Below are 27,069 nucleotides of genomic sequence, written 5' to 3' on the forward strand. Positions count from 1 at the left end.
TACAACAAGTGAAACTATTAATGTAATAAAGCAATATTTCAATTGTAAATTTTACTTCTATGGGACATTTAATACTTTCTATGCATATCAATTTGAAAATTTTGATTGCTTATATCTAACATGCAACAGCTTAATGTGTATTAATTGTTAATAAAAACTCAGACAGACTAACAGTCTTGAATCTGCATGTACCATTTAGAATTTGTATTTATTTTCTTCATTTGTTTTCAGCAGCTCAGGGCGCAATAACAATTTTATGCTTTCCTAACTCTCATCAGCCATAAACTGTCCCAAAACTCTCCAAAAGCAGTGCAGCACATAAAACAAATGTCTGACCACGAGTCAGAATGTTATTGCTGCTTCTAGATCCACAACAACAATGTCCCTCACCTTCAAAATGACCACAGCAGGGCTGCATTCTCATTGACGTGCAAACACTGACCGCTTTATGCTTATGTGTTCCTGTCTGCAGTTTATTCACTTTAATTTGACATTCCAGGCATTTTTGTGCAAGCTGGAGCACTAATTTATATCTCATTAAAGAAGAGTGGACTGGTTTGAGGAATGATTTTCCAGTCGGGTTTGTTTTGAGCTTTTTTAGATTGTTAATTACGAAACAAAATGCATTACAGTAACAACAGGGAACCTCAGGGATACACAAAAGTGATCAGATCCAAACCGATTAAATCTCATCACGTACAGAATTAATGAAATTAACCAAAAGCATTTGCAGAGGGATGTAACGGCAGTGGCTGTGCTGATAAATATGCACACAGGAAATGAACAACTAGGAACGCATGTCATAGTGCACCCTCCAATTCCAGAAAGTGCAGCGCAGGTAAATGCAGTAAATTTGCATTCATTCTTACAGTTGCTTGCCGACTGGTTGTTAAGAGATGTGTGCGAGCAGCGCCTGAGCCCCAGGCACCAATCTTCAGCTATCAGCTGTCACATCACAGTCCCACACACAGAGAAATACACACATGCACAAATAAACAACACATTCTGCAGCCTGGCCTCCCAAACAAGGCCGACCTTTGTCCACCTGTCATATCTGACCTTTTCTTGCTGCGACAGCAACATGGAACTAGCGGCCTGCAGATAGAATCTGTGCCTGTGCTTCAGCTTCTCTGTGTGTGTGTGTTTGTGTGTATGTGTCAGGCTTGTGTCGCTCTCGTATGTCTGACTGTGTGTAAGTATGCATGTGCACATGTGGCAGTACTCATCCTACTGTACCTGAGATCTCCTCCAGGCACTGTTTGGCAGTCTTGCTGTAAACCAGGTCTTTTGTGGGACTGAAACACGGTTCAGGGGGGACCACAGTAGTGCAGTCATTCTCTGAATACGTCCTGAGTGAAACAAAAGGAAAAATTACACATGAATTATTAGCATATCACATAGAATAGATTGTTTTCCATGCATGCATAAATACTATCATACAGTCAACATGAATTCTGCATTAGATCAATAAAAGACCTTAAAAAAGTTTTTAAAAAGTATCTAAACAGTAACAGTAACAGTATCATTTTAAAATGAATACTTAGTATAGACTAACTTTACTACTATAATCTAACCCTATGATTTTTCTCTATGGAATAAATCACTGAATAGTGACTTTATGTAGCTGTTTTCCTTATAGGGTTTTTAGGTTTGACAACAGGCTTGTCATTGTGGGGACACCTGGCCCCAAAAAATATACAAAAATCTGTCAAACACATGCACACACAATGCTGTTCAGACTTAGCTGAAATAGACTGGGAAAACCTCTGATTGTATAATATAACACCTACACCTATACATAAAACCACACCTACAACACCTACAAAGACATCCCAGTAGAGGGCTGCATTGGGATTGGGACCCGCCGGGTCCCGCGGGACCCAACGCAAATCTCGTGGGTGGGAGTGTAACACACACGTTGCGGGAGCGGGCGGTAATGGTCAGAAATTCGGCGGGCGCGGGCGGGAGCGGGATGAAGAAAACAGTCCCGCACAGGGCTCTACATCCCAGGACACCTGCACTCGCCCAGATAAACATTCCCTCTCACACACACAGTCACACACATACAATTCACCAGCCAAATATTTCAGTGGCATGTCACACTGTTAGTTTCACCATGTGTTCCATACTCATGCCATTGAGATGCTGCATTACCTGTGACAACACACACACATACACATAATTCACACAAAATCTGCCTGCAAATGCAAATAAACAAATGATGCAGAAAGGAAGAGGGCTTAAACTGCCAGGTAACTTCAGGGCTTGGTGAACTGAATGAACTCATTAAGTGATGAAATTGTATAAAACAAAACAGACGGATTTAAACAGAAGGTCAACTAAGGACACAGAGATTTTACTGGCAGCAGATGCATTGTTTAATCTTTTTAATATAGTTTTTAAGCAACATCACTGAAGCTGTGAGTGTTGATGTGAGGAGAGGCAGTGGAGGGGAGGTCAACCCACTGTTCTCCATGCCAGTGAAGGCAAATACAAAAGCTCTCTTCCACACCCACGTGAGCTGCCCACCTAGACAACATTTTTAGGCATCTTCACTCCCAACATAAAGGCTCAAAAAGTAGTATATTTATATTTTTAGGCCATGTGTCAACCAAAGCGTTTGTTTTTGTTTTTTTTTTAAAGAGGCTAGCATATTTTTCAATGGGAATGGCATGTTTCTCACATTTTATCAGCGCCGAAAGTTGAAGAATATTCAACTTTGGGTAAAACGCAGCGCTCATCACTGTCACTAATGCTGCATTCATGTGCTATCGGAATTATCGTAAATACGAGCTTCCTAGTCGGAAATTGGACATGAACGGCCTTAGCAAGGCCTTATATGGCCAATTTCTGACTAGGAAACTTGTATTTATGATAATTCCAATAGCACGTGGATGCAGCATTAGTCAGCTGTCCAATCACAGTGGAGGATGGGCAGGACAAATTCCACACCAACCAACCACCACATCCTAATTATGCAACAGATGACAACAAGAAGCACAACAACAGAACAAAATCATTTAAAGCAAGGGCCAGAGCAAGTTCTTTATACCGTGTCAACATTTTTATATTCATAAATAAACTATCTGCAAAATCGGATAGTTACAGTTCAGCAGTTATTCTGTATCATAACAGCCAAAGCATCTCAATTGAAAAAAATGCTGCGCCTCAGAAGTGCTCTCATAGTTAGGCGTTTTCAGCAGAGCGCCTGGTGTTTTCAGCTTGCCAAATACGCTTCGGTGGACACATGGCCTTAATGTATATTATATTTTATTCAGTGCAGAAAAGTACTGAATAATCTGATAAATCGGTGCGCTATGTTTTTGTGCCCATTACTTTAATGTAAAAAATAATAATAAAAAAATCCTATAACTAAATATATTTTTCCATATTTTTTATATATATATATATATATATATATATATATATATATATATATATATATATATATATATATATATATATATATATATATATATATATATATATATATATATATATATATATGTATAGAGAGAGAGCGAGAGAGAGAGAGAGAGAGAGAGCGAGAGAGAGAGAGAGAGAGAGAGAGATATGTGCGTGACCTTGGACCACAAAACCAGTCAGAAGGGTAAATTTTTCGAAATTGAGATTAATACATCATCTGAAATCTGAATAAATAAGCTTTCCATTGATGTATGGTTTGTTATGATAGGACGATATTTGACTGAGATACATCTATTTGAAAATCTGGAATCTGAGGGTGCAAAAAAATCTAAATATTGAGAAAATCGCCTTTAAAGTTGTCCAAATGAAGTTGTCCCAATGCATATTACTAATCAAAAATTAAGTTTCAATATATTTACAGAAGGAAATTTACAAAATATCTTCATGGAACATGATCTTTATGATCCTAATTATTTTGACCCACACAATGTATTTTTGGCTATTGCTACAAATATACCCCAGCGACTTAAGACTGGTTTTGTCCAGTCACATTTGCTCCAGGGTCACATATATGTATATATATGTGTATATATATATATATATATTCTCAATGTTTATATATATATGATGATATATAATAAAAAATTAAATATATCTAAAAATAATATAAAATAAAATGTGTATATATATATATATATATATATATATATATATATATATATATATATATATACATACATATACACATTTTATTTTATATTATTTTTAGATATATTTTATTTTTAGAACCTATTAGATTGAGTTTTGAAATGTATGAGTTACATTTTAAAATATATTCAAATAGAAAATGGTTATTTAAGTTGCAATAACAATATCACAATATTGCTATTTTACTATATATATATATATATTTTTTTTTTTATTTTTTTTTTTTATTATGAAATAAATGCCCCCTTGGTAAAAAACAAACAAAACAACAACTTTTAAAAATGTAAAAAATTCTAACCAAACTGAAATCTTTGAATGGTAGGGAATATATAATTAAAGTTATTAAAAAAATACAGTTTTGAGGCTGGTAATACAACTTCCTTAACTCAATTGCCCTTGCCAAGCATGCCTAAAAGTTTGACTCTAAGTGTAGTTCTAATGATAAGCACGTGGACCTGTTCAAAATGCAGTGTATCATCTCGCACACCGTCAAGTGCTGTCGCAGCCCTGCGGGTTTTACAGTGTCAAGCAAAGCTCTCGAGAGGAAGATCTGCAATGCTGGAGGGGAGTGTGATAAGGGCTCCACTTTAAAATTCCATAAAGACTTTAGGTTATAATCCTTATGAGATGGCACTAAGAATGCCAAATACAGCTTTAAGAAAATGGCATCATCTTCCTGTGAATAATGAATCTGTGGCAAGAGCGTGTTTTTATGAGAACTGTTAAACTCTTAAGGTTCAGTGTGTGCAGGTATGACACACAGGGGTCACTGGGTTTGAAAGCTCTTTATTCTTTATAAGGATTAAACCTGTTACTGAACATACACAATTGCTCAAGGACAATATCCTTCCACTCTCGTTTCCAACACTCTCTCGTCTTTCATGTCAGTTTTTGTCTATCACAGGCCCATTAACACTCTCTTTGTCTCTTTAATAAGCAGACTCAAACTGGTATGAATGCCCTCTGCCCATCAATCACATATTCTCTTTTCTGTTCCCACTTCCTCTTCCTCCACTCTAACCTATTCACCCTCATTAGTCATCATTTGTGATGTCATCCACCTCTTGGTGAGGATTGAAGGAGGCCACACCCCTTAAACGAGGCGGTTTGGCATAGGCTCAGCGGTTCCCACTTGGGCTAATAATACTGTCGAAATGAAACATTTACCCACTGTGTTTTCTTACAAGGTGTTGTGCGATTGGATCGGTAGCGCAAAGGACAGATCATCAGTGGGTGTGTGGTTGTGCATCTAGAAGCTGGTTTGATAAACTATAGATAGATTGCTGGTTTAACATATATTTGCCTGTAATTAACGATGCTTTATGATGCTCTGTCAGCCTCTGTGTGTAAGCGGGGTCTCACTCTGTCTGGTCAAAAAAGAGATCCACTCCTACTGAAAAGAGATCCATTCTGTTAACATCACCACCCGCAGTCAGATTTAACAAGACATCCTCCAAATTTCTTGTTCTGCCTTCAAACTGACGGCAGAGTGAAGAAATGATTGATTCGAAAATGACTGAAACCCAGGTTGCCTGCACAGAAACACCACTGTGCAACATATTGGAGCATGTGCACTCCCACCAGGCCATCTCTAAAACATTAAGATTTTGGTAGAGCTTTCATGCAGATATTATATTAAAAGAAATTATATTTTTTGTATTGTTTATGGTGTATCTTCATGATTAATTATAACGAATTGGTTACACCCGTTACATTTGTAAAAAGAGATTCTTTAAAGTATCTGTCTTGTTAGTGGTGTGCAGAATAAGTAAAAGATGAGGTAATTATTCTGGACCTCCTGGGGATGAAGGTTTCATCTTTGCCTGTCTATTGAGGGTAATTACAGAGACATGGTCCTGCTGTCTTCATGGATAATGATAATGATTTCACGTCCCAGAATAGGACCCAGGAACCCAGATCTTGTCTTGCCCTTTTATGTCTCAAAGCATCATTGGATATATGGACCCCAGTAACAAATACATTTACGTATTTATGTACTTAATAAAAATACCCTGTAACTGTACTTTTAGCATACTATACTGGTATACTTAAAAGTCTGCTAAATTAGAACAACTAATTTTGTACTTATTGCACTTTAATTGTGCGTAAGTAGTGCTGAAGTCCAACTAAAGATATACTAAAGTATATTTAATTGCGCTAAAGTGGAATAATTGCAAATATACTTCAGGTACACTTTAAATATCTTGCATTTAAAGACCGATATTATTCAAAGAACATACAGTCCTCATCAATAGTGACATTAAAACACATTTTAGGCAGAATATTAAGAAATGTGCATTGTGCACAAGTAGTCCTCCAAATAAAGTTAAATATGTATTTTATATCAGTAAGTCTCGAGCAATACGTCAATAAATATGCTACTAGATTTGAACTGTATTTTAAATATATTCCTTTTTACTAGGGAGAAGTGGGATCTTATGTACTTTTCTGTGATTGAATATGAGAGATCTAGATCTGTAATCATCAAGCTACTACCCACAACTTCAGCAACCATCATTCACAATATGCAAAGCAAGAGAAAATGCAACAATCATGTGCATTTGTGTTTAAGAATCACTCACCGATACATGAAGGGGGCGACGGTTGCCGTGTTGGGATGGTTGTGTTGTTGCTGCTGGGGAAGTTGTACTGTCCCATTACCTCCTAGAGCTCCTCCACCAGATGTGGCGGATCCAGAAAGTGCTGAGGTACTTGTTGATGACACCATGCTGGTCTTCCGATTCTCCAATCCTCCCAAAGATCTCTGCATATATATAGACTGACCACCTTTACTAAGTTTGGTTTTCTCACCACCTGTAGCAGGTACACTAGTTGCTGGTACACTGGGCTGGCAAGCTGCAGGCTTGGTGGTTGCTGTTGGAGCCTTCAGACCAGGCTTGGGGATGCCGCTAGAGGCGGGGATTGCACTTTCTTTCTTCACAGAGGCTGTGGACGTTTTGCTTCCTTTGGGGATGAGGCTGGCAATCTTGGAGCCTTTCTTAGAGGGCTCCACTATCACTGGCTCCTCTTTGGGTGGTGTGCTTGCTTTGCTCTTGGTCTTGTTCTTGTCCTCTTTGTCTTTGGGTTGTGGCAAGGACTTATTGTTGTGGTTCTTGCAGTTGTTGGTCTTGTTTGGGGGTGCAAAGGAGGACATGGGGGTCTTCCCCTGCTGTTTTGAGATGCCGCAGGGTGGTGTGGGACTGCAGGTCCCCTCATCTCCAAACTCAGACAAATCGTCCTCTTCCTGGAGAGCCATTTCGGCCACTGAGGGTGAGGTTCTGGATGCGGATCGAGGGTTGATGAGCCGGAATTTCTCCAACATGGAGCGCTGGTTGCCAGGGGCTGATTTGGAGGAGTCTGTGATTGGGGGACGGAGGCGATCGGAAGATGAGGGAGGGGTTGGGGAAGCGGTTGGGCTGGGCGGCTTGGCGGCCAGCATAGACGAGGTGGCACTGTGCTTCATGTTCATGGACTTGCTGCGCCAGGTCTTTCCAGCAGTGGGAGAGGGGATGGCAGAGGCCAGCTGCTGCCCACTGGTGCTGGAAGGCACCGAGCCACTGCCGTTCATGCTGCCTGGCAGAGGAATGCCCTTCACCGACTCTGTATCAGAGAAACAGACCACACAGCGGACACATCTGTTAGACCGATATATCTACACCCTAGAAGCAATACAAAGTTTGTCTTGGGCGAGGAGGAAAACATATGACTACAACAATAATCAAATATTAGCAGAAGTGGAAAGAGATTGTGGGAAGACAAAGCATCCCACAAACACATGACGAACAGACAGCGCTCCGTCCAAATCTTTACTCTGCAATCCCACCGCATACTGAAATCCCAAGCAATGGTGCAATGCACTCAGGCAGAAAATTGGATCCTAAATTGATTTTGTGGGATTTCGAATACTTTGTTGTTGCTAGATACCCTCTTGTTCTTTGTAAATGCAGTGATGTTTTGCACAGAATCAACATGGCTCATAGAATAGCATACATATATAAACATCCAATATAATAGATAATGTTCATGTGGGGGAAATATAGGTTTACACATATCAAGAAATGTAACATCCTTTAAAATACAACTTGTCTGGGCCTTGACTATCAGTCCAATGACGATGATGATGATATAATGATAACAACTTCCCATTGCTAAGCTCAGGGCCCAGACTTAAAATTGCTTTACAATTTTAATGCATATAAATTAGATTTTTTTTGACTAGATGTCAGTGTACATTACTGACAAAATGATGTATAATATTCTTTTGAGTAAATGTAATGTATATAAATACAGTAACCATAGAGTTCCATGGTATATACCAAAATATCTACTAATTCCACCAATGTACCATGGCATTGTTTTCAATACTTTTTTGTAAGGGGAATGCTAATGCTCAGAATGTTTTACAGTTTGAGCATGAACCACATGCAACTAGAATAATAGTTTATTTTAACAAAATAAAATAATACAAATAAATAAACAAATTTGCAATGTAATATTATATTAAAAAATTAAAAAACATCAGAAGGAAAGAAGATGAAATATAATCTTACATTCTCCGCTATTTATTTTGGTTTTGTGGTGAAACATTATCTTGCGACATTTTTTTTGTTTGTTTTTTGTGAGATTCACTCTTAAGTGTTTTTATCCAATATGAATAGACTTAAAATATGAATATTTGATGTACTCATTTATATATAGGCCATTAACGTACATAAAATACCATTTTAATGAGTTCATGTGTATTTTAAAAAATCAGTTATACACCATTGCTTCTGCTACTGTACAAACATAACAAAATGCAAGAAAATCTACTTAATCTTACATCAACTCAGGCTGTCCCTAACTTTGATTTGCACCCAGATGTATCAAAGAGTCCAGCTGAAAAATTCTAAACACAAAGGAAGAAAAACGGAGATTGGACTTCATTTGGTTCCATTGAAAAATTTTGTAGAGTGAACAGTGATTGGACTGCGAATGAGCGCTGTGTAGATCGGGCTTCAGTGCATGTGTCAGCTAAATTAACCCCGTCTTTGGAGATAACAGCATCTTAAATAACAGCCTCTCTCACACTCATACACACACCAGACCATCGAAACGTGGTTACCATAGCTACCCTTTTCTTCATACCAATTTATATGTTGAAAGTGAAATGCCACTTTGTTCTGGGAAGACTGATAGGATGCCACACACATTTCAATTCAATTTCAATTTCAACACATTAACAGGTGTGATGACAGAAAACATGGCATTGAAGATTTTCCATCTTAATTTTACTATTGTCTAATCCAGAAGGGATTGCATTAGCCATTTTCTTTGCCTCTGGCTCTCTTTGTTATCTCTTCTGCCCAGTTCTGATATATCTCTCCCATTTTAGTCACAGATGCTACTGTATGAAGCTATGTCAAAAGTTCAAAGAATGTACTAAAAACCTCTGATTTCCTTTAATGTAATCCAGGAATTGGACACAGTGCTTTTGAAAGCTGAGCTAATGCTAGCAAACATGCTGATTCACTCTTGCAGCCAGTGTGAATGGTGAAATTAGCTTTGTTATACAAGACTATTTAACATGCAAGTGTTTGTGCCTACTACCTTGAGATTTGCGTCCACAGAGAGGCTTTGTGCTGAAATATGTAGGTGATGGTAACACAGGGTGTTGACAGATTTGAGGTGAAGGATTAAATCAGTTAAAGGTCAAACTCAGGATTATGAAATTTGTATTCAAGCCTGCCATAAAAATGAAAGACTACATGCTAACTCTGTTCCAAAACCTAGTGAACTGCCTAGCGGGCTACAAAGGTAGCATCCTAATAGTCATGAAATCAATAAGTGACCCATTTTGAACATTTTATGTAAGCAGAATAAAGCACAAATTATACTCAACTCACAATTTAGATATTAGCATGCTGCTAAACTAATTCTACGACAATTGTATCATAAAACTTTGCTTTTTAACAGGTTTAACTGTCTCTTTTAACTGTAAAGTGCAACAAAATCATGATTTCTCTCATTCATATATGTATCAGACTGTTTCTAAATGCATTTTATGCTGCCTTAAAATGCAGTCACATTTATTGTTGTTTTCGCAGGCAAAAAGGCAATAATTCATTCATTTTGATATGAGGATGGATTTCCTCATGCAGGTTTGACAATGGGTTTAAGTTGGTCACACAGCTTCACCATGTAGACCAACAAAAAAGATGATTGGTTTGAAAGCTACTGTGTGAGCTGTTTCATACATCGCTACACTATCGACAACAGACCTGTTTTGCCTGCAAAATTTTACTAATATGACTGCACCTTTAGAATTTGGCCAAAACACTTTATCTCACAAGGCAGCATAATTTCTGCCTACTGCATGGAACAGCTTTTGTGTCAACTGTACACCTACGATGCCTTAAAATGCTAGGTAGGCAGCTCACTAGGTTTTGGAACAGAGCTCTGTTCTCTCTCTACCAGCCCCTCCCATAGTTCCTTCAGTGCGGCAGACTTTTTGGACAGAGGAAAAAGGAAGATGAGGGAAAAAAAGGCAGATGGGAGTTTGCTTTTCTCATCTGTGGAAGTATTAGCACAGTAGCCCTGTAAATCAAGGTTTTGAGTAATGTCAGGCCCGATGGAAAAGGGCAGGAATGGGTTTCGAGAGAGACGTCGCCTATTAGGACTCTGATTCATCAAAGCCCCGTCTGCCATGTGAGACCCTCTGTCTGGCTTTGTGTGTACTGTCTCGCCCTGTCCCATAACCAGTGTCTGGGAACACCAGCATCTGTGCTAACACTGAACGAGGACCAGTAAAATCCGATATAAATCTAACTGGGCAGTTCAGCCAAAACAAGCATTCTGTGAGGGAAATCGGTTGCATTTTGTTCACGGATTCTTGCTGTGAGGGGTGAACCAGGGGCGAAATATGGGTCACACGACTTGAACCCGGCTTCAATCGACACACTCCATCAGGTCTAGCACAGATTTATGAAGTAACCAACTAGCCTGTGGAGATTTATACACTGGTGGCTAAATAGCCATGTGGTTTTATGAAGTCAGCTTTGAATGATGGCTCGGCTTTGACAGGAAGATGAAATCTGAGTGAACTCTGAATAGGCTGGTTATGTGGAAGAAGCAGAAATATAACATGAACGTCATCTCCAAATATATAGGAGGAGGACAGTGAATGCCGAGGGCAGATCACCTTTTCAGATGTGAATAACACACCAGAGAGGAACCGCAGAGCAATATTATCCTTTAATTTACCAGGAAATTGTGTTTTTCCACAGATTTACTGTATTTCATTATGAAAATGTAATAATAAATGCACGAGGGAACCACCTCAAAGCATCTTGCCCTGTGCTACAGCGCTATTGTTCCTGTGATAGTGGCACCATCTAGTGGATAACAGGATATAGTTGTTGCAGTTTCATTTGAGTATCATGCAGAAATCCTGATTTGAATATTAAGATTCTGTATATTGCTCACCTCTGTCGTTGCCGCTAGCATACTGAAGTGGTTTGCTCTTGTCAATACTGTTGAAGCTCTGGCTCCGTCTGTTCAGGTTTGAGGATCCGTGGGCTTTACTACTGCTACTGCCGCTGCCTGCAGCGGGGACTCTGGAGGGACCTGGTAACCTGAAACACACAACACACACACTTACTAGTTTGGGTTGAAATTACTGGACATTATTAAATATGAACTGTACGAGCTTACATTATATCTCTGATAGACACACATGCAGAATATATGTATATATATCTATCTATCCCTTCTGTGGACACATTTACAGAATTTACAGAAAGGAGCAATGAGAAAGTTTATTTATGTACTTATTTATTTATTTACGTAAGAATTTATTATTCGACAGCTGCAAAGAGATGAAATATTGTGAATATTTACTTCAAATAGAGCGTAGTCATAGGTTCAGCTGTATAAATTAGAGATCTGGCAATGGCTTTTGACAGAAAACACACTCTCTTGTTTGACAATGAAACATAGAAGCCAATAAATGGATAGTATTTAACAAAATGATTTGACTAATATACAGTGTCTCCTAAAACAGCTAATTTTTCAATATGTCAACACATTAAACATATCTTAATTGCTCTAAAATCTGCAATAAAACTAGCCTGGAGTGTGTGTGTGTGTGTGTGTGTGTGAGTTTCTTTGCATTGTCTGTGCTGTGTTCATATTATTGATGATTTACTCGTGCACAGAGCTTGTTAATGACTCCCGAGTGCCAGTTTTTAATTGGGAAACACGACCCTGTGACACATCAGCCTAACAGTGGCTCATAAACATGCCGTGGAGGAACAAAACAGAAGGAATTTAACATTCTTTGACACTGACACTGTTTCTTATAGCTGATTCAATTTCGCACCAAACAGAGATGTTTCACTTTACTCCAATCTGATTACGGCAATAGACAATTGATTTTAACAAACCAAATTGATGACCTAATAAAGACCTTATAGTTTCATTTTAAAAACCATCGGAAATTCCCATCATCATTCGAAATTCTCATCACTGATCAAATGTTTTGAAAACTCTTATTACACAGATTCAGAGCAAATAGCTTTCCTAGAAATGATGGATTGGAGAACGATGATTCAGGCAGTTCAGGTGCATGTCTCATCAAGCCTCTAATGACACTGCTTCATCACTTGCTCATTTCCCATCAAGCACTTCTGCTTTTCCCCATTAACCTGTTGTGCAGACCACCATCACCAGCTATGATAATATTGCAAGCATATCTGATGCTATTTCTCAGACAGGTTATTTGGGTGAAAATTGGGACGGACTTCAGTGTCTGAATCGAGGACAGGGTCTGAATGGAAGAGTTTTAGACGTTTTAGTTTCAGAATTTGTGTCTGTAGAGAGCGCCGCAGATTCCCACTGGGCTATGTGTGTTTGTTTATTAAATAGTCAGCCTAATTTCATCATGTTTTTATCTATCAGTAAGACTGTTACTCTCAGCTGCACATAACACCTTTTATCATGTAAAAATCTGCAGACTTCTGTAGATTTTCCTCCTGAATTTACAGAGAAAACGCATCAAAAGTGAGCAGATTTAGTTTGGCCTGGTTCAAAGACACAGGCAACATCTGACATCAGCATTTATAAGGTTTTCTAATTTGGTCTTGAAATGTTCCTTAAGACTATGATTTGCATAAATATGTATCATGTATACATTCACAAACACAAATATGCCTGTAGAGGATAAATTTAGTGCTTACCAGGCATCCGAAGACAGAGAACATTGCTAAAATAGACCTGAATTAATGCTGTGGTGTGTCATTTTTTTCTGTGCTAAAAGACTTATATTCAGAGACAAGTATGATATTTATAGGTTCATGTGCCTGAAATCCATGACAGTTTAGTCAAAGCATTGCTCTTTTTGAGCATCCCGACCAAGCCGACACAGCAACACACTGGCTCAACCAATGGTATGAGTTGGGGGAAGAACTATCTGTTTGTTTGGCCAATAGCACGGAAGCAGTAAACTTGAAATGTGTGTTTTTTTGTTTTTTTTTTACAGTTTGTTTGATGGTAAAGACATGACATATTCTGCTTTAAAGGCTGTTACTGAAAAATCAGTAGCTGAATCGGAGGTGGTCAGCCGGAAGACCAGATTTCTGAATTTGCTCTTGTTTATATTAGGGTATTAATTAAAGTGTCAATGGGGCTCAGATGAAAACCGTGAAGGTTTGACAGAGTTCAACTGTGAAACGACTCAACTTCTCAATAATCCCTGAATTTTAATAATGCATCACATCTTATCCAATCTGTGTTTCACATACATAAAAAGGCCTTATGGAAGATAAACTCTTTCAAATTATGCCTATTAAAATTTAGAGCAGGATGTTTAAGGATCAAATAAGACTGCTTCTATCTTGGGTGAATCTTAATACTATCTTTCCAATTGAAGTACACTGAATATAGCTGAAAGTTTTGGATTCTAGAGGACTGCTAATTTTATGCATTATTATCTATCCTGCTTTCCTTCCTTTAAGAAACAAGATTATAGGTTATTACAATTTTCTCTCTAACCCAGATTACTGCACAATAATCTTGTGTTGAATTGATCAATTAGGCCTCAGACAGAGTTTTATATGCATCTCTCTGAAGAAATAAACAGGAGTGTGTATTTTCATTTGTGTAAATGTATGTGTGTATTGACCTCTAAAGTCTTATATCAAATGCCAATTCAATTTAATGACAAATAAATACATAATAATGCTGAAATTAAATGAATACTAATTTTAACATGTAATCAAAAAACTGATTTATTCGTGAATAATAAAATTGAATAGAACCCGCCAGCCTATCACTGGAACATATCAAATATTAATTAACTATAATTAAAATGTGTCTGAAATTCATCAGTTGGCAATCGTTCATTTGTGAACCCACAGCAGACAAGATTTGGGAATATTTTTGGACAACAGGGCGGTGAGATGTATTAATGTATTTGAAAGAACTCTCTAAAGTCCTTTTCACATCAAGGACAATAAATATAAAGATAACGATAAAGGTATAGTTTGAAAAATCGTTCTCCATATTAAAGAATAGCAGAGTCCACACCACAGCTATAGCGATAAAGGCACAGAGAAACAATATTGTTGGAATCAATTTCAACATTGACAGCCAATCAGAATCAATCCTGCTATAACGAGCTTGAGAATTTAAAGCGCCAGATGAGAGGGCGATAGAATAGATAGAGTGAGAGAATAAACAGACGATATTGTTCGCTGGTGTGGATGCTAATATCCTTATCTTTTTAGTTATTTGTGTGAACAGGGCTTAATGCTTAGCAAGGCTGCTTTTTTTAAATCAAACACACACGCACGCACGCACACACACACACACAAACAGCCATTACTCCAGTCCTCATGTCAGATACTTCAGATATAATTATAAAATGCTGATTTGGTGCACAAGAAACATTCCTTATAATCAATGTTGAAAACTGTTTTGTTGCATTTTTTTTTTGTGGAAACTGTTAGTTTTTTTCAAGATTTTTTGAAGAATAAAAAGAGCAGCATTTATTTGTAATAGAAAACTTCTGTAACATTGCAAATGTCTTCACTCTCCCTTTCAATCAATTTAATGCTTCTTTGCTGATGAAAAGTATTAATTTCTTAATTGATCCCAACTTTTGAATGGTAGTGTTTAGTGATATCATCAGGTAGAAAAAGCCTAAAAATGCCTTGAATGATTCAACCATTTGTATAGTTTTCTCTAAAGAGATATTTGATATAAGATTTATCTATTTTCTGGTGCTCCTAACCAGGCGTTCTCACTTGCAACCACCAATAAATCTGATTTCTGATCTGATTAAAAAAAAAAAAAAAAGCTATGCCCAGTTGAGCAGCCCACTGATAACATTAGGTGTGAACGGCTCTCTGCATCCTCATGCTGTATCTAAACTTCTATACAATAAAGTATACAGCACATCTGAACTTAGGATGAGACCAAAGTCTACTATGAAAAAGCTGATTCAGGACCAAATGATTGTCTACTCCTAACATTTGTGTATCAGTACTTTGAGAGAAGATCCCAGATACTTCAATTAAAACTGCAACGCCTTCATCCCCGTTCCTCTCCCTGCAGACACATGTTGTCTTTGAGCAAATAATGCTGTCAGTCAAACTCTACCCATCAGGCTGTCAGTGGAGTAAGCACCATATCACACATAGTGTCCATTACATATCTCACATAGTTTGGCCAGGGGCTACTTAAAACACTTCGCCAGCACAAAGCTTCCCACCAGCTCTGAGATGAAGCAAATGCTTTCAAGGCCAAACAACTGCTGCTGGAGCTTGAAACGGCAAAAACCTCCAGTTAGAAATAAACTGCATTCGAGATCTAGGGTTCATCCGGCACTTTCTGTATCCGTTTATCTTGAATCAACCAAGCTATTCAGCTCAAAACCCTCAGAAAAGCTCCAGAAAGATTTCTGAAATGTGAAAAAGCCAGACTACAGTTGCAGAACGGACACCATCAGCAAGCATTTCTATCATACACCACTTCCATCACCCAGATCTGTTGCTACAGCTTTGAACATCAGCTTTCCCGGTCTCTAGCCTGAAGGTCTGCGGAGAGTTTCAGGTGTCAGAACAGAGCGAGAGCAGGCAGATACAGTTGAAGACTCTACCTTGTGTTTTTCTTCTGAGGGGCTGCTATTCCACTGTGACCTGGTGGACTTGTATATCGTGCGGTGAGACTGTAAAGAGGTAGTGGGAGAGAACGAGAGAGAAACAGGAGAGAAAAAGAGGGAGGGAGAGAGAGAGAGGAATGAGGTTAATGATTGGATTGAATTTTTTTGTCAAACTGTGGCATCTTTCTCTCTAATGCAATAAGGGCGGCACTTAGCGAGGGCTGGGCGCACACGTGCAAACACAAACAGCATGGCCTCTGTGTGCGCCTACTCAGATTCACATGACATGTCACTCGTCTCAAACCACAAGTATGTGCATTTCCTCCAACCGTCCTACTGTTAGTCGATGTTGTATGTTGTAGATCTGAACAAGTTCAAAGCCAAAATCACAATCTCCATATACCTTTACCTTCGAGTATGTGTGTGTGAATGCAGTGAGGGCTTTATTCTCAATAGTGGTGAATCACTGATCGGCTTAGATTGACCTCCACAACTACATATCACTCAAAGAAAAAAATCCCACACGGCAGAGAAGATATTCCTGTAGCTCCAGTCACAATATAAAAAACTGACATATTCACACACACACCTCTTCCAGAAATATTTAACTTGAAACTTATATATACTGTGGCCACTGTTTATATACTTTATTGTTTGTCAATCAATCAATCAGTCTTTGGTATGGTTGGTTATAGGACATAGTACAGAATATCAGATTTAATGGCTTCATATGTGGCTCATCCAATAAGATATTAGAACCAAAATATGGTAGAACTTTATTTCATAGTCCTGTTCCTCATGTACTTATCATAGTTATTACAATTACTAGGTAATAACTAGGTACTAACCCTGAAACTACAGTACCCCTAAACCTAATCTAACCCCATATAGTTACCTTATATTACCAGAAGGTACATGTACGAGTAGGTACATGTACTGTAAAATAAAGTGCAACCAGAAAAATATATTATAACTTACATAGCTTATATAATGAAATACAAGCACTGTGTATGTTTTAAAGGTGTAACCATGAAAATACAAGTAGCACATGTAGTATACCTACAATTACTGTGAAAATACATACTGTTATGTATTAGGCATTAGATTTACTGACATCAAAATAAGTCTTATTCATTTTCCTTAAATTCAGAGTGAATGAAAAGTAAATACAGTATATTGTATGTGTTTTGGGAAGATGTTTGGTCATTAGTACCATAGATGTAACTGAGTTCATGTAAAGCCAGAGGCTGGATTTGCTTTCCTGTAACACTTGATGCATTACTGTAATAAACTTCATGCAAACATGTTTTATGGCTGTTTAGGTGAAAGCACTAGAGGTTTCTGAGCTGATCTCTGTAAGGGCAGAGAAGACCCTCTGCCTGAGGCTGGGATGAATGAATGAATTTTGTCAGTTTGAATATATGATGGATTGAGGCCCTGCCAGTAGGACTTGTACTTACAACACACACACACAAAGCACAAACACCCTAGGCCAAAGCATAAAACTCAGAACAGTTGGCTATACAGGTCTCAAATCTCTTTCTCTCCAGCCACTGACAGCTGATTGACACTGGCTTTGTTCGTTCTGGGTGTGCGCTTGTGTTTGTCTATGTTTGGATATGCTGTGTCTAAGCGGTAAATGTGCCTTGACAAGCTTTGGCATATAGCAAGTTTGAGAGCGCTGCGTGATGGAATGAAAGTGTCTGTGAACGGATGGAAGCTGATTACAGTCAAATTATGAAAAACCTCCATCTAAACAGCATTTAGGTGGTATTCCCATCTGCCATGATGGAAAACAACAGCTCATTTTAGCTGAAGGTCAGCAGTATGATTTGTTGCTAGTCCAAGGTGGTCTACAACATCCAATCAACCTGACTAAGATGGTTTACAAGATCAAAACCAGGTCTAACAAGTGGCAATCAAGCTGATCAACCATCTACACCATCTTGAAGAAGCTAAAGATCATGAAACAACAAGTATTCAGTAATTTGTTTTATGTTTCTTTGGTTCCATGCTAGATAACCCCAACCACAGTGATCTCTTTGATCCAAAAACCTGTTCCACATTAATAAATATAAAAAATGTTCTGATTGGTTGTGACTGTGTAATTCCACATCTAGTTAGGCATCCTTCTGAATTCCAAAAATTAGTTATACAGAGTGACAAATTTTAAATTTTAATAAGATTCTTCCAAACGTTGCCCAAAGTGAGTGAGAAGGTGGGTGTGTATTCTCAGAAGGAGATCATTATGACCACCATGAACGCTTCACTTGAACAAGTTTCTATGGCGAGTGTGTGACAAGGAGCTGGCTTAAAATTACAGACTCCCTCAAGTGAAACCCTGAGGAGCAACAAAGACTTCACCAGACTGAGAGAACGAGAGGAAGACAGTAAAACAGGGAGGCAAGACAACAGGTTAACAAGCATTGTAACCAAAGACAGCTCCAGTGAGACACTAACACTGTCTTTCACTCTCTAATTCACTCTCTCTCATGAGAATGTGATCATGTCCACATGATTAATGAGGCCCATCGTTTCTCCTCCAGCTCAAAGAGGAACTCAGCTGGGACAGGATGGATAAAAAAAATAAATAAAAAAAAAAACACACTCTTTGCTCTACAACTTACTTTCTTTTCTCCTCACTCCTAAAAGCGTTCAGCCTTGCAGCATGACAGTGGTGAGAATAACAATCTCAAGAATAAATTTGTTGCCATGGGATATCTAGACATACTTTACAATGAGAAATCACACACAGAACAGCTCTGTCAAGGTCACTATTCTGAAAATTTTAAAATTAATCTAAACAATAAGGTTTAGTGAGGATTGCAAACCCACTCACTACAGTTTCTAATGGAAACAATAAATCTCAAGATAATCTGCTCAATCTAAAAACATCAAAATGATAAGGATGCTTATGAAATGTACTTTTTTAATAAAAAGGATGAGTTTCCAGTCATATAAAAAACTGTGACCACTTTTGTTTGTGGCTACGTAGTGCATTCACAACAACAGGTGTCAGTATATAGTTCAAGACCACTGTCGTATCAAACAGAGACATAAGATGCATTACAAAGGTATAAATCAAAACTTTCCAACAGACTGTAAAAATGTATCAAATAGCACAAGTACTGCATTCGTAACATTTACTTTTAACAAACTACTCAGTGTCTATGGTGAAAAATACCTCCAATGTTTGACAATCTTACCTTTAAAATAAAAATCTCTTCTTTAGCAGTAATTCAGAAGTTCTAATGCAATTATACTATATGACTTCCAACAGTAAAAGTCAGGAAGCAAAGAATGACCACACTCCAGAAAAGTTTTAAAACTGAGAGAAGCTCAACAACCCATAAAATGAGTTTAAACTTACCTCCCGAGAGAGAAACATCTCATTTTCAAAGCAGAACAGACAACTTCCAAAAAAGGAACTAAACACCTAAATAGAAAATGTCACACTGTGGACCCAGAATAATGATCAAATCTGGTGGGACACAATAGCCTCAATACACTGCAGAGCTCAGACCAAAAACTTGTGCCATAAATGTTTAAAAACTACCAAAAATGAGCAACAACCATATGGCTTCCTGTCAAAGTTCCTGATATGTAACATGGTCAGTACTACTGTACCTATTATCACCAGACTTTCTCCCATAGGACAGTCGGCTCTTCCTGTCCCGTGAGCTGGGGGCAGGCAATCGTGAGCATGAGACCACCGAGTCGAGCTGTTCACCTCGGGACATGGTGCGCTGAGAGGGAAGGGATGACACTTCACCCCCCATATCTTCCCCAGACCTAAAGGCACCGCAGTGTCCAGCTATCCCTCTCTCTCTTTCTCTATCTCTGACCGTCACTCCAGCAGGTGTTGGCTATAGAAAGCCTGGATCTCTAAAACTGTAAATGGGAGCAGTGCCTATGGGTAAAACCAGCCAGTGTGTGTTATAATAAGCTCAACCCTCATTCCCAGGGATCTCAGACAGTGCTGTATTATGGTATTTAGATCTTTAAAACAAAACAGATATCCAGCTGACTGGGTGTAAGTGAATTTCCCTTTTTTTTCTTTTTTAAAGCAAAAGCAACAGCTTCTTTTACCATGTTACAACTAGCAACAGTTATTTAATATTTTCTTGGTTCACTAATCACAGCAGTCTGGGTGCATTTTTTCTTCCTGTGCCAATGTATTTCTTATAAAAATTGGGGTGGGGCATATTATAGGGCTAGTCTTTTTTGTTAGGTAGCCACAGCTAGGAGCTATGATTTGCTCTTTGCTCTTGCTAGAACGCTAGATACATCAAATAGATCAAAATTGATGGCAACGACATTCACATTGTTGAAAAAGATTTCACCATCAGCATATTAGAATGATTTCTGAAAGATCATTTTCAGCAGACTGTTGAAAATTGTAAATTAAAATGGAAAATAATCATTTTAAATTGTAATATTTCACAATATTGCTGTTTTTACTGTATTTTTCATCAAATAAATGCCTTGTAAAAAATCTTACAGACCCCAAACCTTTGAACAATGGAGTAGATTAGATTAAATTAAATTAAAAAGCTTCCCCTCAGATGAGAAGCAATGGGAGCAAAGACAGTCCAGAATAGCTCTGTCCACAGTGACATTTAATTTGTCCAAAATCCTTATGTACTGTATTTAAACATGAAATATATACACTCACTGGCTTTTGAATTAAATTTCAGAGCAGTAAAATTATTTAGCACCAGCAATATGACGTATGATGCTTACTCAGGACAACGTAAGGAAGACCATTTTAACTATTAATTATTTTTTGGTGGAAAAAAAAGCATCACAAGGGCATTAAACATAATGAGTTTATTCACTGACTATGCAGTACACTTTTGCCAGTAGGCTAAAATGCTTTACGAAACCCCAAGAGTCTGTTTAAATGTTTCTGTGCTGTTGGCCAAAGACCAAAGTTGATGAATCACCCAGACCTCTGTAACTGTACAACACACACACTCACACAAAGATAATCAGACAGCCACCCATTTTAACACCTGTAACCCCAAGCCAGTAAACGTTTGAAGAAACACTTCCTAAACGCCATACAATAGCTTCCTGTAGCTGGATAGAGAACTGAGATAGTTATCTGAGGAGACTGCGTTTACAACATTCTCTAGGAGTTCGGCCAATCTACAGCCCTCCTGGTCCAGTTCTGCTCGCTGATGTCATTTGGTGTGTGTGGAATGCTTAAGTTGTGTGCGAGTGTGTGTGTGTGTGTGTGTGTTTCAGGCTGGCAGTCCAAGTCCCTCTGAACACCTGTTACTGCTGGATGTGAGTTGATAGAGCTCCCATGGGCCCTGGACAAGAATAAGGGGCAGCTGTTGTCTTTCTCTCACTCTCTTCCTCTCTCTCTTCTCTTTGCACTTGTGAATGCTGACAGGATAGAGAACTCAGCACTACAAAATGCACACTTGTGTTTTTCTGCCTGTCCCACACACACACAGACACACACACATACAAATGCATTCTGGGTCAGGTAACGTGAGACAGGCTGTGTAACGCCACTCATGTGTGGCATCTCCTCTTCGTAGTTGCTGCTAAGATTACTCATCTATTTACATCACAGTCATGGCCTTCCTTTTTTACCAACACACACACACACACACACACACACACACACACACACACACATACACGCAGTATAGAATATAATATATACAGTTATATATAGTTTTTATATACAAACATTTATAAATACTGTAAACTAACCCTAACCCACACTCTAACAGAAAACTTTCTGTATTATGGTTTGTCCCAAATTCATAAACATACACATACATATTTTATTCTGTCTTACTGTAGATATTTACTAACAATACAGTTCAGATGAATATATGTGTACATATGCTATATATTCATATGTTAATGATAGATATGTTGTGTACTTGTCAATAAGCACTTGGGATGTCCCCAAAAGGAGAGTTTTCGGGCTTTTGCCAGGTTTATATACATGTGAGTACACACACATATATTATGTAAGTACACAAAACTTTTATTTAGGATGTGAATAATCGTGATTAATCAATTTATCAGCCCTAATCTGTATATGTATATGTATATGTATATGACATAATGAAAAATATGTTGTTCATGTCAATAAACACTTAGAATACACAATAGCATAAGTAAATTATAAATGCACCATAAATATACTTAACCTTTTTATGTTTACTAAAAAGATTTAGACCAGCTATTTAGTTTATATTATTATATTATAATACATTATTAATTGACTATTATATCAATAATAATAATGTGAACAAAAAAGTCCATCTATCTATCTATCTATCTATCTATCTATCTATCTATCTATCTATCTATCTATCTATCTATCTATCTATCTATCTATCTATCTGTCTGTCTGTCTGTCTGTCTGTCTGTCTGTCTGTCTGTCTATAGCTATTTACTATTTAATTTCATGATTAAAGATGCAGAAGTCAAATGGAGGAGCAACAGCAATAGATATTATACGACGTGTCCTACCTGGACTGCATGTCTTGTGTTTTGTGTTGGCTCGCTGGCGCCGCCCCTGTAGTCTGATGTGTGACGTGCTGCTGAAGCTCCACTAATGACTGCAGGTACTGCTGCTGGTGCTGCTGTTGCTGCTTGTAGCGGGACAGGATGAAGAACAGACCCAGGATGCTCTTCAGATTCCCATTACACACCTCTGAAGATCAAAAACACCAGATTTAGAAAGTACCACAGGAAGAGCTCTTTAATCCTGCATTACACTGATGCTCTAAACCTTAAATACAGCATGTTCTTAGAACAGAATCAAGTCAGAAGAAACCGCCGTTGTGTCACATGGTAGTTGACCTCATCATAGGGAAGTTGAAGTTTTGTTTACAAAAAGCTGAAAATATGGGGCAGAAGAGTTCTGCTCTGAATGAGGAAGTGATATACAGTATGACAATATGCAACTGTCTGGAAAATCTAAGTTTAGCACGGTCATTTGACCGTCTGGAATCTTGTTCGTCATAAATTAGACGTTAACATTTATAAACAGTCACTGAAATTATTGTCTTCTAATTGAGACCTTTTACGAGGAGACACTGATTCAATAAGCAAAGCTTTGAAGTGGCGGAGTTTAGAAGCCCAAATGCTATTATCTTGATTCAGAGCCGATGCAAATGAGCGCTGTGAGGTGTCCTATGAGGAATGCTTTTCAAACTTCCTTCCGAAATTGAAGTTGTGAGTTTGAATAAGTACCAGCACGGCGTTGCTCTGATCACAGAGATAAAGGATTGAATATGAAGGCAAAGGCATCGATTGTCTGTGCTCAGCCTGCCAGCGACGCTTTACTCTCTCGTGCCTGTTTATGAAATGGCCTTCATTCATACTCACACACTGCTAACGGCTGGCGCTGAAAGCGACTGAAGGATGGTGGTGCTGAAGCAGCGCTAAAGAGAAGAATCCGGCTTCGTTCTGACAGCCCGCCTGTTTGTTCTGCCCGTCAGCAATGTTTGGGGTTATTAATCTCCCCCCCAGTTCAATTTGGAATCGTGCAGAGCTGTAATTTGTATAATAAAACATTCAGATGGTATGTTTCAGTTGAACATATTTTCTGGGTCAGGCAACAGAAATTTGGCACTATTTGGTGTCGTTGCACTACAGATCAATATGGAAAATAAGGCGCAATAATGTGTTAAAATATTTATTCTGGCAGGCCAATTTGTAAATACATTTTGTATGTTTGCATTAATGGAGGGAATTAGTCTCTTTCTTCGCAACTGCTCTTTGCAACAGCATATGGAGTGCATTTGGATTTTGGCAAAGGCTATGTTGATTCACATTAAGCTATTACAACTCTGTATGATTTCCACAAACACCATTGTATGCCATTATGGAAAATAATAGTTATTAGTAGTAGTACTACCGTAAAATCATAATAACTACTGTAAAATCATAATAAATGATTATGGCATCTACATCAATGAAGGAATCTTTCAGAATCTTTGTATTTTTCATGAAAGTGCAATTACAGTTTGGTTTAGTTACAGGTTTTATTCATCAAAGAATCTTGAAAAAAAGGTGTCATGGTTTCACCAAAAATATTAAGTAGAACAACTGTTTTCAACATTGATTACAAAAAGAAACGGGAAATAATAATAAAGAATGATGAATTTTTGCCATTCTATCGATAGATAGATAACCAGTCACAACCAGAAACAGTAATGACTATTTTTCTTACGAAATCCTCTTCTAGTTAGTGAAATTATTGCATTTGCATAAACCTGTAAATACTGGATCATGCCACATGTTTTGCAAACTAACACCGGTGAGCCGGGACTTTAAATTGGAAACTTGAAGTAAAAGCTATCAGCAAATTAACACACTTTTAACAGAAGTTTAAATGTGGAGTCATTAGGTCTTGCTGTCACTAGCTGTACAAGGTCAAAGGCATATCTGTTCAAACAGACTAAGTAAGGGAAGTGAGGACAGAGAAGTGTGAATACATGATCTATTTACGGTGATGTGCCCTTGACCACTTCCTCCACATACAGTTGCGTTCTAGCATTCCCTGGCCAAAATATTCAGTAAACACTTAAGACTGTTTGGATTTACAGAAGTGGATTGGATGTGTATAGAACATCATTCAAAAGTTTGGGGTCAGTAAGATTTTTTTTTATGTTTTTGAAAGTCATTTATGCTCACCAAGGGTTTATTTTATCAAAAGTAAAATCAACAATATTGTGAAATATAACTCCAACTTAAAATAACTGTTTAATAAATTTTAAATTGTAATTTATTCCTGTTATAGAAAAGCTGAATTTTAGAAAAGTCACACAGATTTGCAATGAGGGTGAGTAAATGATGACAGAATTACCTTTTTTTGAGTGAACTATCCCTTTAGCACAGCAAAGATTAGGAAAAGTGATTTCAATGAAAACAGGCTTCCTGTATTTTACATATTAATGAATGTCTTTCAATTTGAATGCCTCAGAAGGACATGCTTTATCTCCTTTGACTTGAGAGGATTCTTTTTTTTTTTTGAGAGAAAGGATTAAACAGCTCAGCGGAAGTGCCTCTTCAGTTACGCTGAGTTAGCACGGAGTGTCTTCGTACACGTATGTGTTTCTTGTCAAAGTGGGTTTCATGGTCAGGTCACCAGTGAAGGTGCACCCTATGACCCTGGGAGAAGTCTTTATGACTAATCCTGCTCTATAACAAACTGTTATTTCACCGGATCCTCACAGCCAATGAGATCAAAGCTCACTCTGTGCAGAGGTCACGGTGTGCCCTGCACTTAAAAGCGGAGTCCCGCTGTGTGTTCTGATACCCTACACAATGTGAACAGGGAGTCATGGCCACTGCAGCAGGGAAAGGGATACTGAGAGTTTGCACCTATCATTATTGAAAAACTCAGCAGGAGTCAAGAGCAAACTTTCCCAGAGGATGCTTTCATTGCGCATGAGGTTAGGTTTCATTTAAAGTATTAGCCTGGTCTCAGGTGTTTCTTAAAAATTCCTTAGTAGAAATAGAAATAGAATCAGAAACAAAAAACTGTAAATGTACAGTGCCATTCTATGAAACCAATGCAATTTGGAAATGTGATTTGTTTTAAAATACTTTAAACATTCTCTTAGACAAAGAATGGCATATAAAAGTATTAAAAGCATAAAAGTAAAACTTATTTTTAATCTGACTTTCTATTTCTAATTTATATATTTAAACTTGCAAAACAAATTGTAATCTGGACAGAGTAATTCAATTATAGCATATTTTATTTAATAAATTCAGGAAACTTCAGTGAGGTTAAATCTGTTCTAAATTTTATAATTTAATAAGTTCAAAAATAAATAAATTGAAGTGTAAAGAGAAAATTCTATATATGTGACATACTGTCTGTGGTTTAGACATTATTACTTTTATTTTCCTTGGAAAACTCCTACACACTCAGGCACATCAAACACAAGAACCAACTTCTTTTATAAAGGTCTCAAGTCGGCATGCCTCATAAAAAACTAAACACAAGCGTATGCAAGCCTTCAAAACCCTAACTCTGAAACCTCAGCTAATTTAATTAAGATAGCTACTCACAGCTTTAGGGAAGATGCTCAACAAACACACAAACACAGCCCTGTGGAAGGGAAAGAGTGTGTGATAAAAGCCTTGAGAAACTCAATACACTGTATATTTATGGACCCTGTGCACTCATGGTGCTGAATTTAGCGGGACAGTGAATACAGTATCCAAGCTGCTTTAGGTTAATGATATCATTCCAAACTGCATTTAGTACACTTAAGCTCCTACTTATGCTAAAAAAGAAAATCAAGGATCTTTGCGGTTTGTCGATGCAGCAGTTCTAAGAAACCTAAAACGTTTCAAAAATGATCAGATTCAAATATCAACAGGTCTCTGTGGACTCAAAGACACGCCACTCATGCAACTATAATTATGTGATACTTAACGGTGCATGTATGGAATTAAATGGAAATGATCAAATAATGATTATTCCACCTTGTTCTGAGATGTTAAAGGTTTTTCTTTCTCTTTGGAGTGTTACAAGCTGTTTGTGAATAGATAAGATCCCTGAAGTTGCAAAGACTAAAGTCTCACACCCAATGAGATATTCTTTATAAAACTTTATAAAAGACTCGACCACACCCACCTAAAATATTTAACAGCTATGTTCAAAGGCTGTTTCTGTAAAGTGGGGCAATTCCAACTTTGCAAGGACAGTCTTGCGCTTCTGACTCACAGCCTGTAAGTACATTTTCTTATTTAAAGAATTTTCCACTGACGAATCAAATGCGGGTTTTGAGCAGTGTAGA

At 37.8% G+C, this 27,069-nt stretch overlaps 1 protein-coding gene across 1 annotated transcript in view; it reads right to left on the reverse strand.

Annotated features, from left to right (window-relative positions):
- Nucleotides 1-27,069, reverse strand: part of LOC306858825 (neuron navigator 3-like) — a 147,701-nt gene that overhangs the window by 63,297 nt on the left and 57,335 nt on the right. Inside the window, exons 5-9 of the mRNA XM_079399580.1 lie at nt 22,778-22,961; nt 16,271-16,339; nt 11,599-11,747; nt 6,717-7,734; nt 1,237-1,349 (exon numbers count right to left, since the gene is read on the reverse strand). Of these exons, the coding sequence (XP_079255706.1) occupies nt 1,237-1,349; nt 6,717-7,734; nt 11,599-11,747; nt 16,271-16,339; nt 22,778-22,961 (1,533 nt within the window). The remainder of the gene's footprint in view (nt 1-1,236; nt 1,350-6,716; nt 7,735-11,598; nt 11,748-16,270; nt 16,340-22,777; nt 22,962-27,069) is intronic.

The sequence above is a fragment of the Barbus barbus genome, assembly GCF_936440315.1.
Source record: "Barbus barbus genome assembly, chromosome: 39".
Taxonomy (NCBI): Eukaryota; Metazoa; Chordata; class Actinopteri; order Cypriniformes; family Cyprinidae; genus Barbus; species Barbus barbus.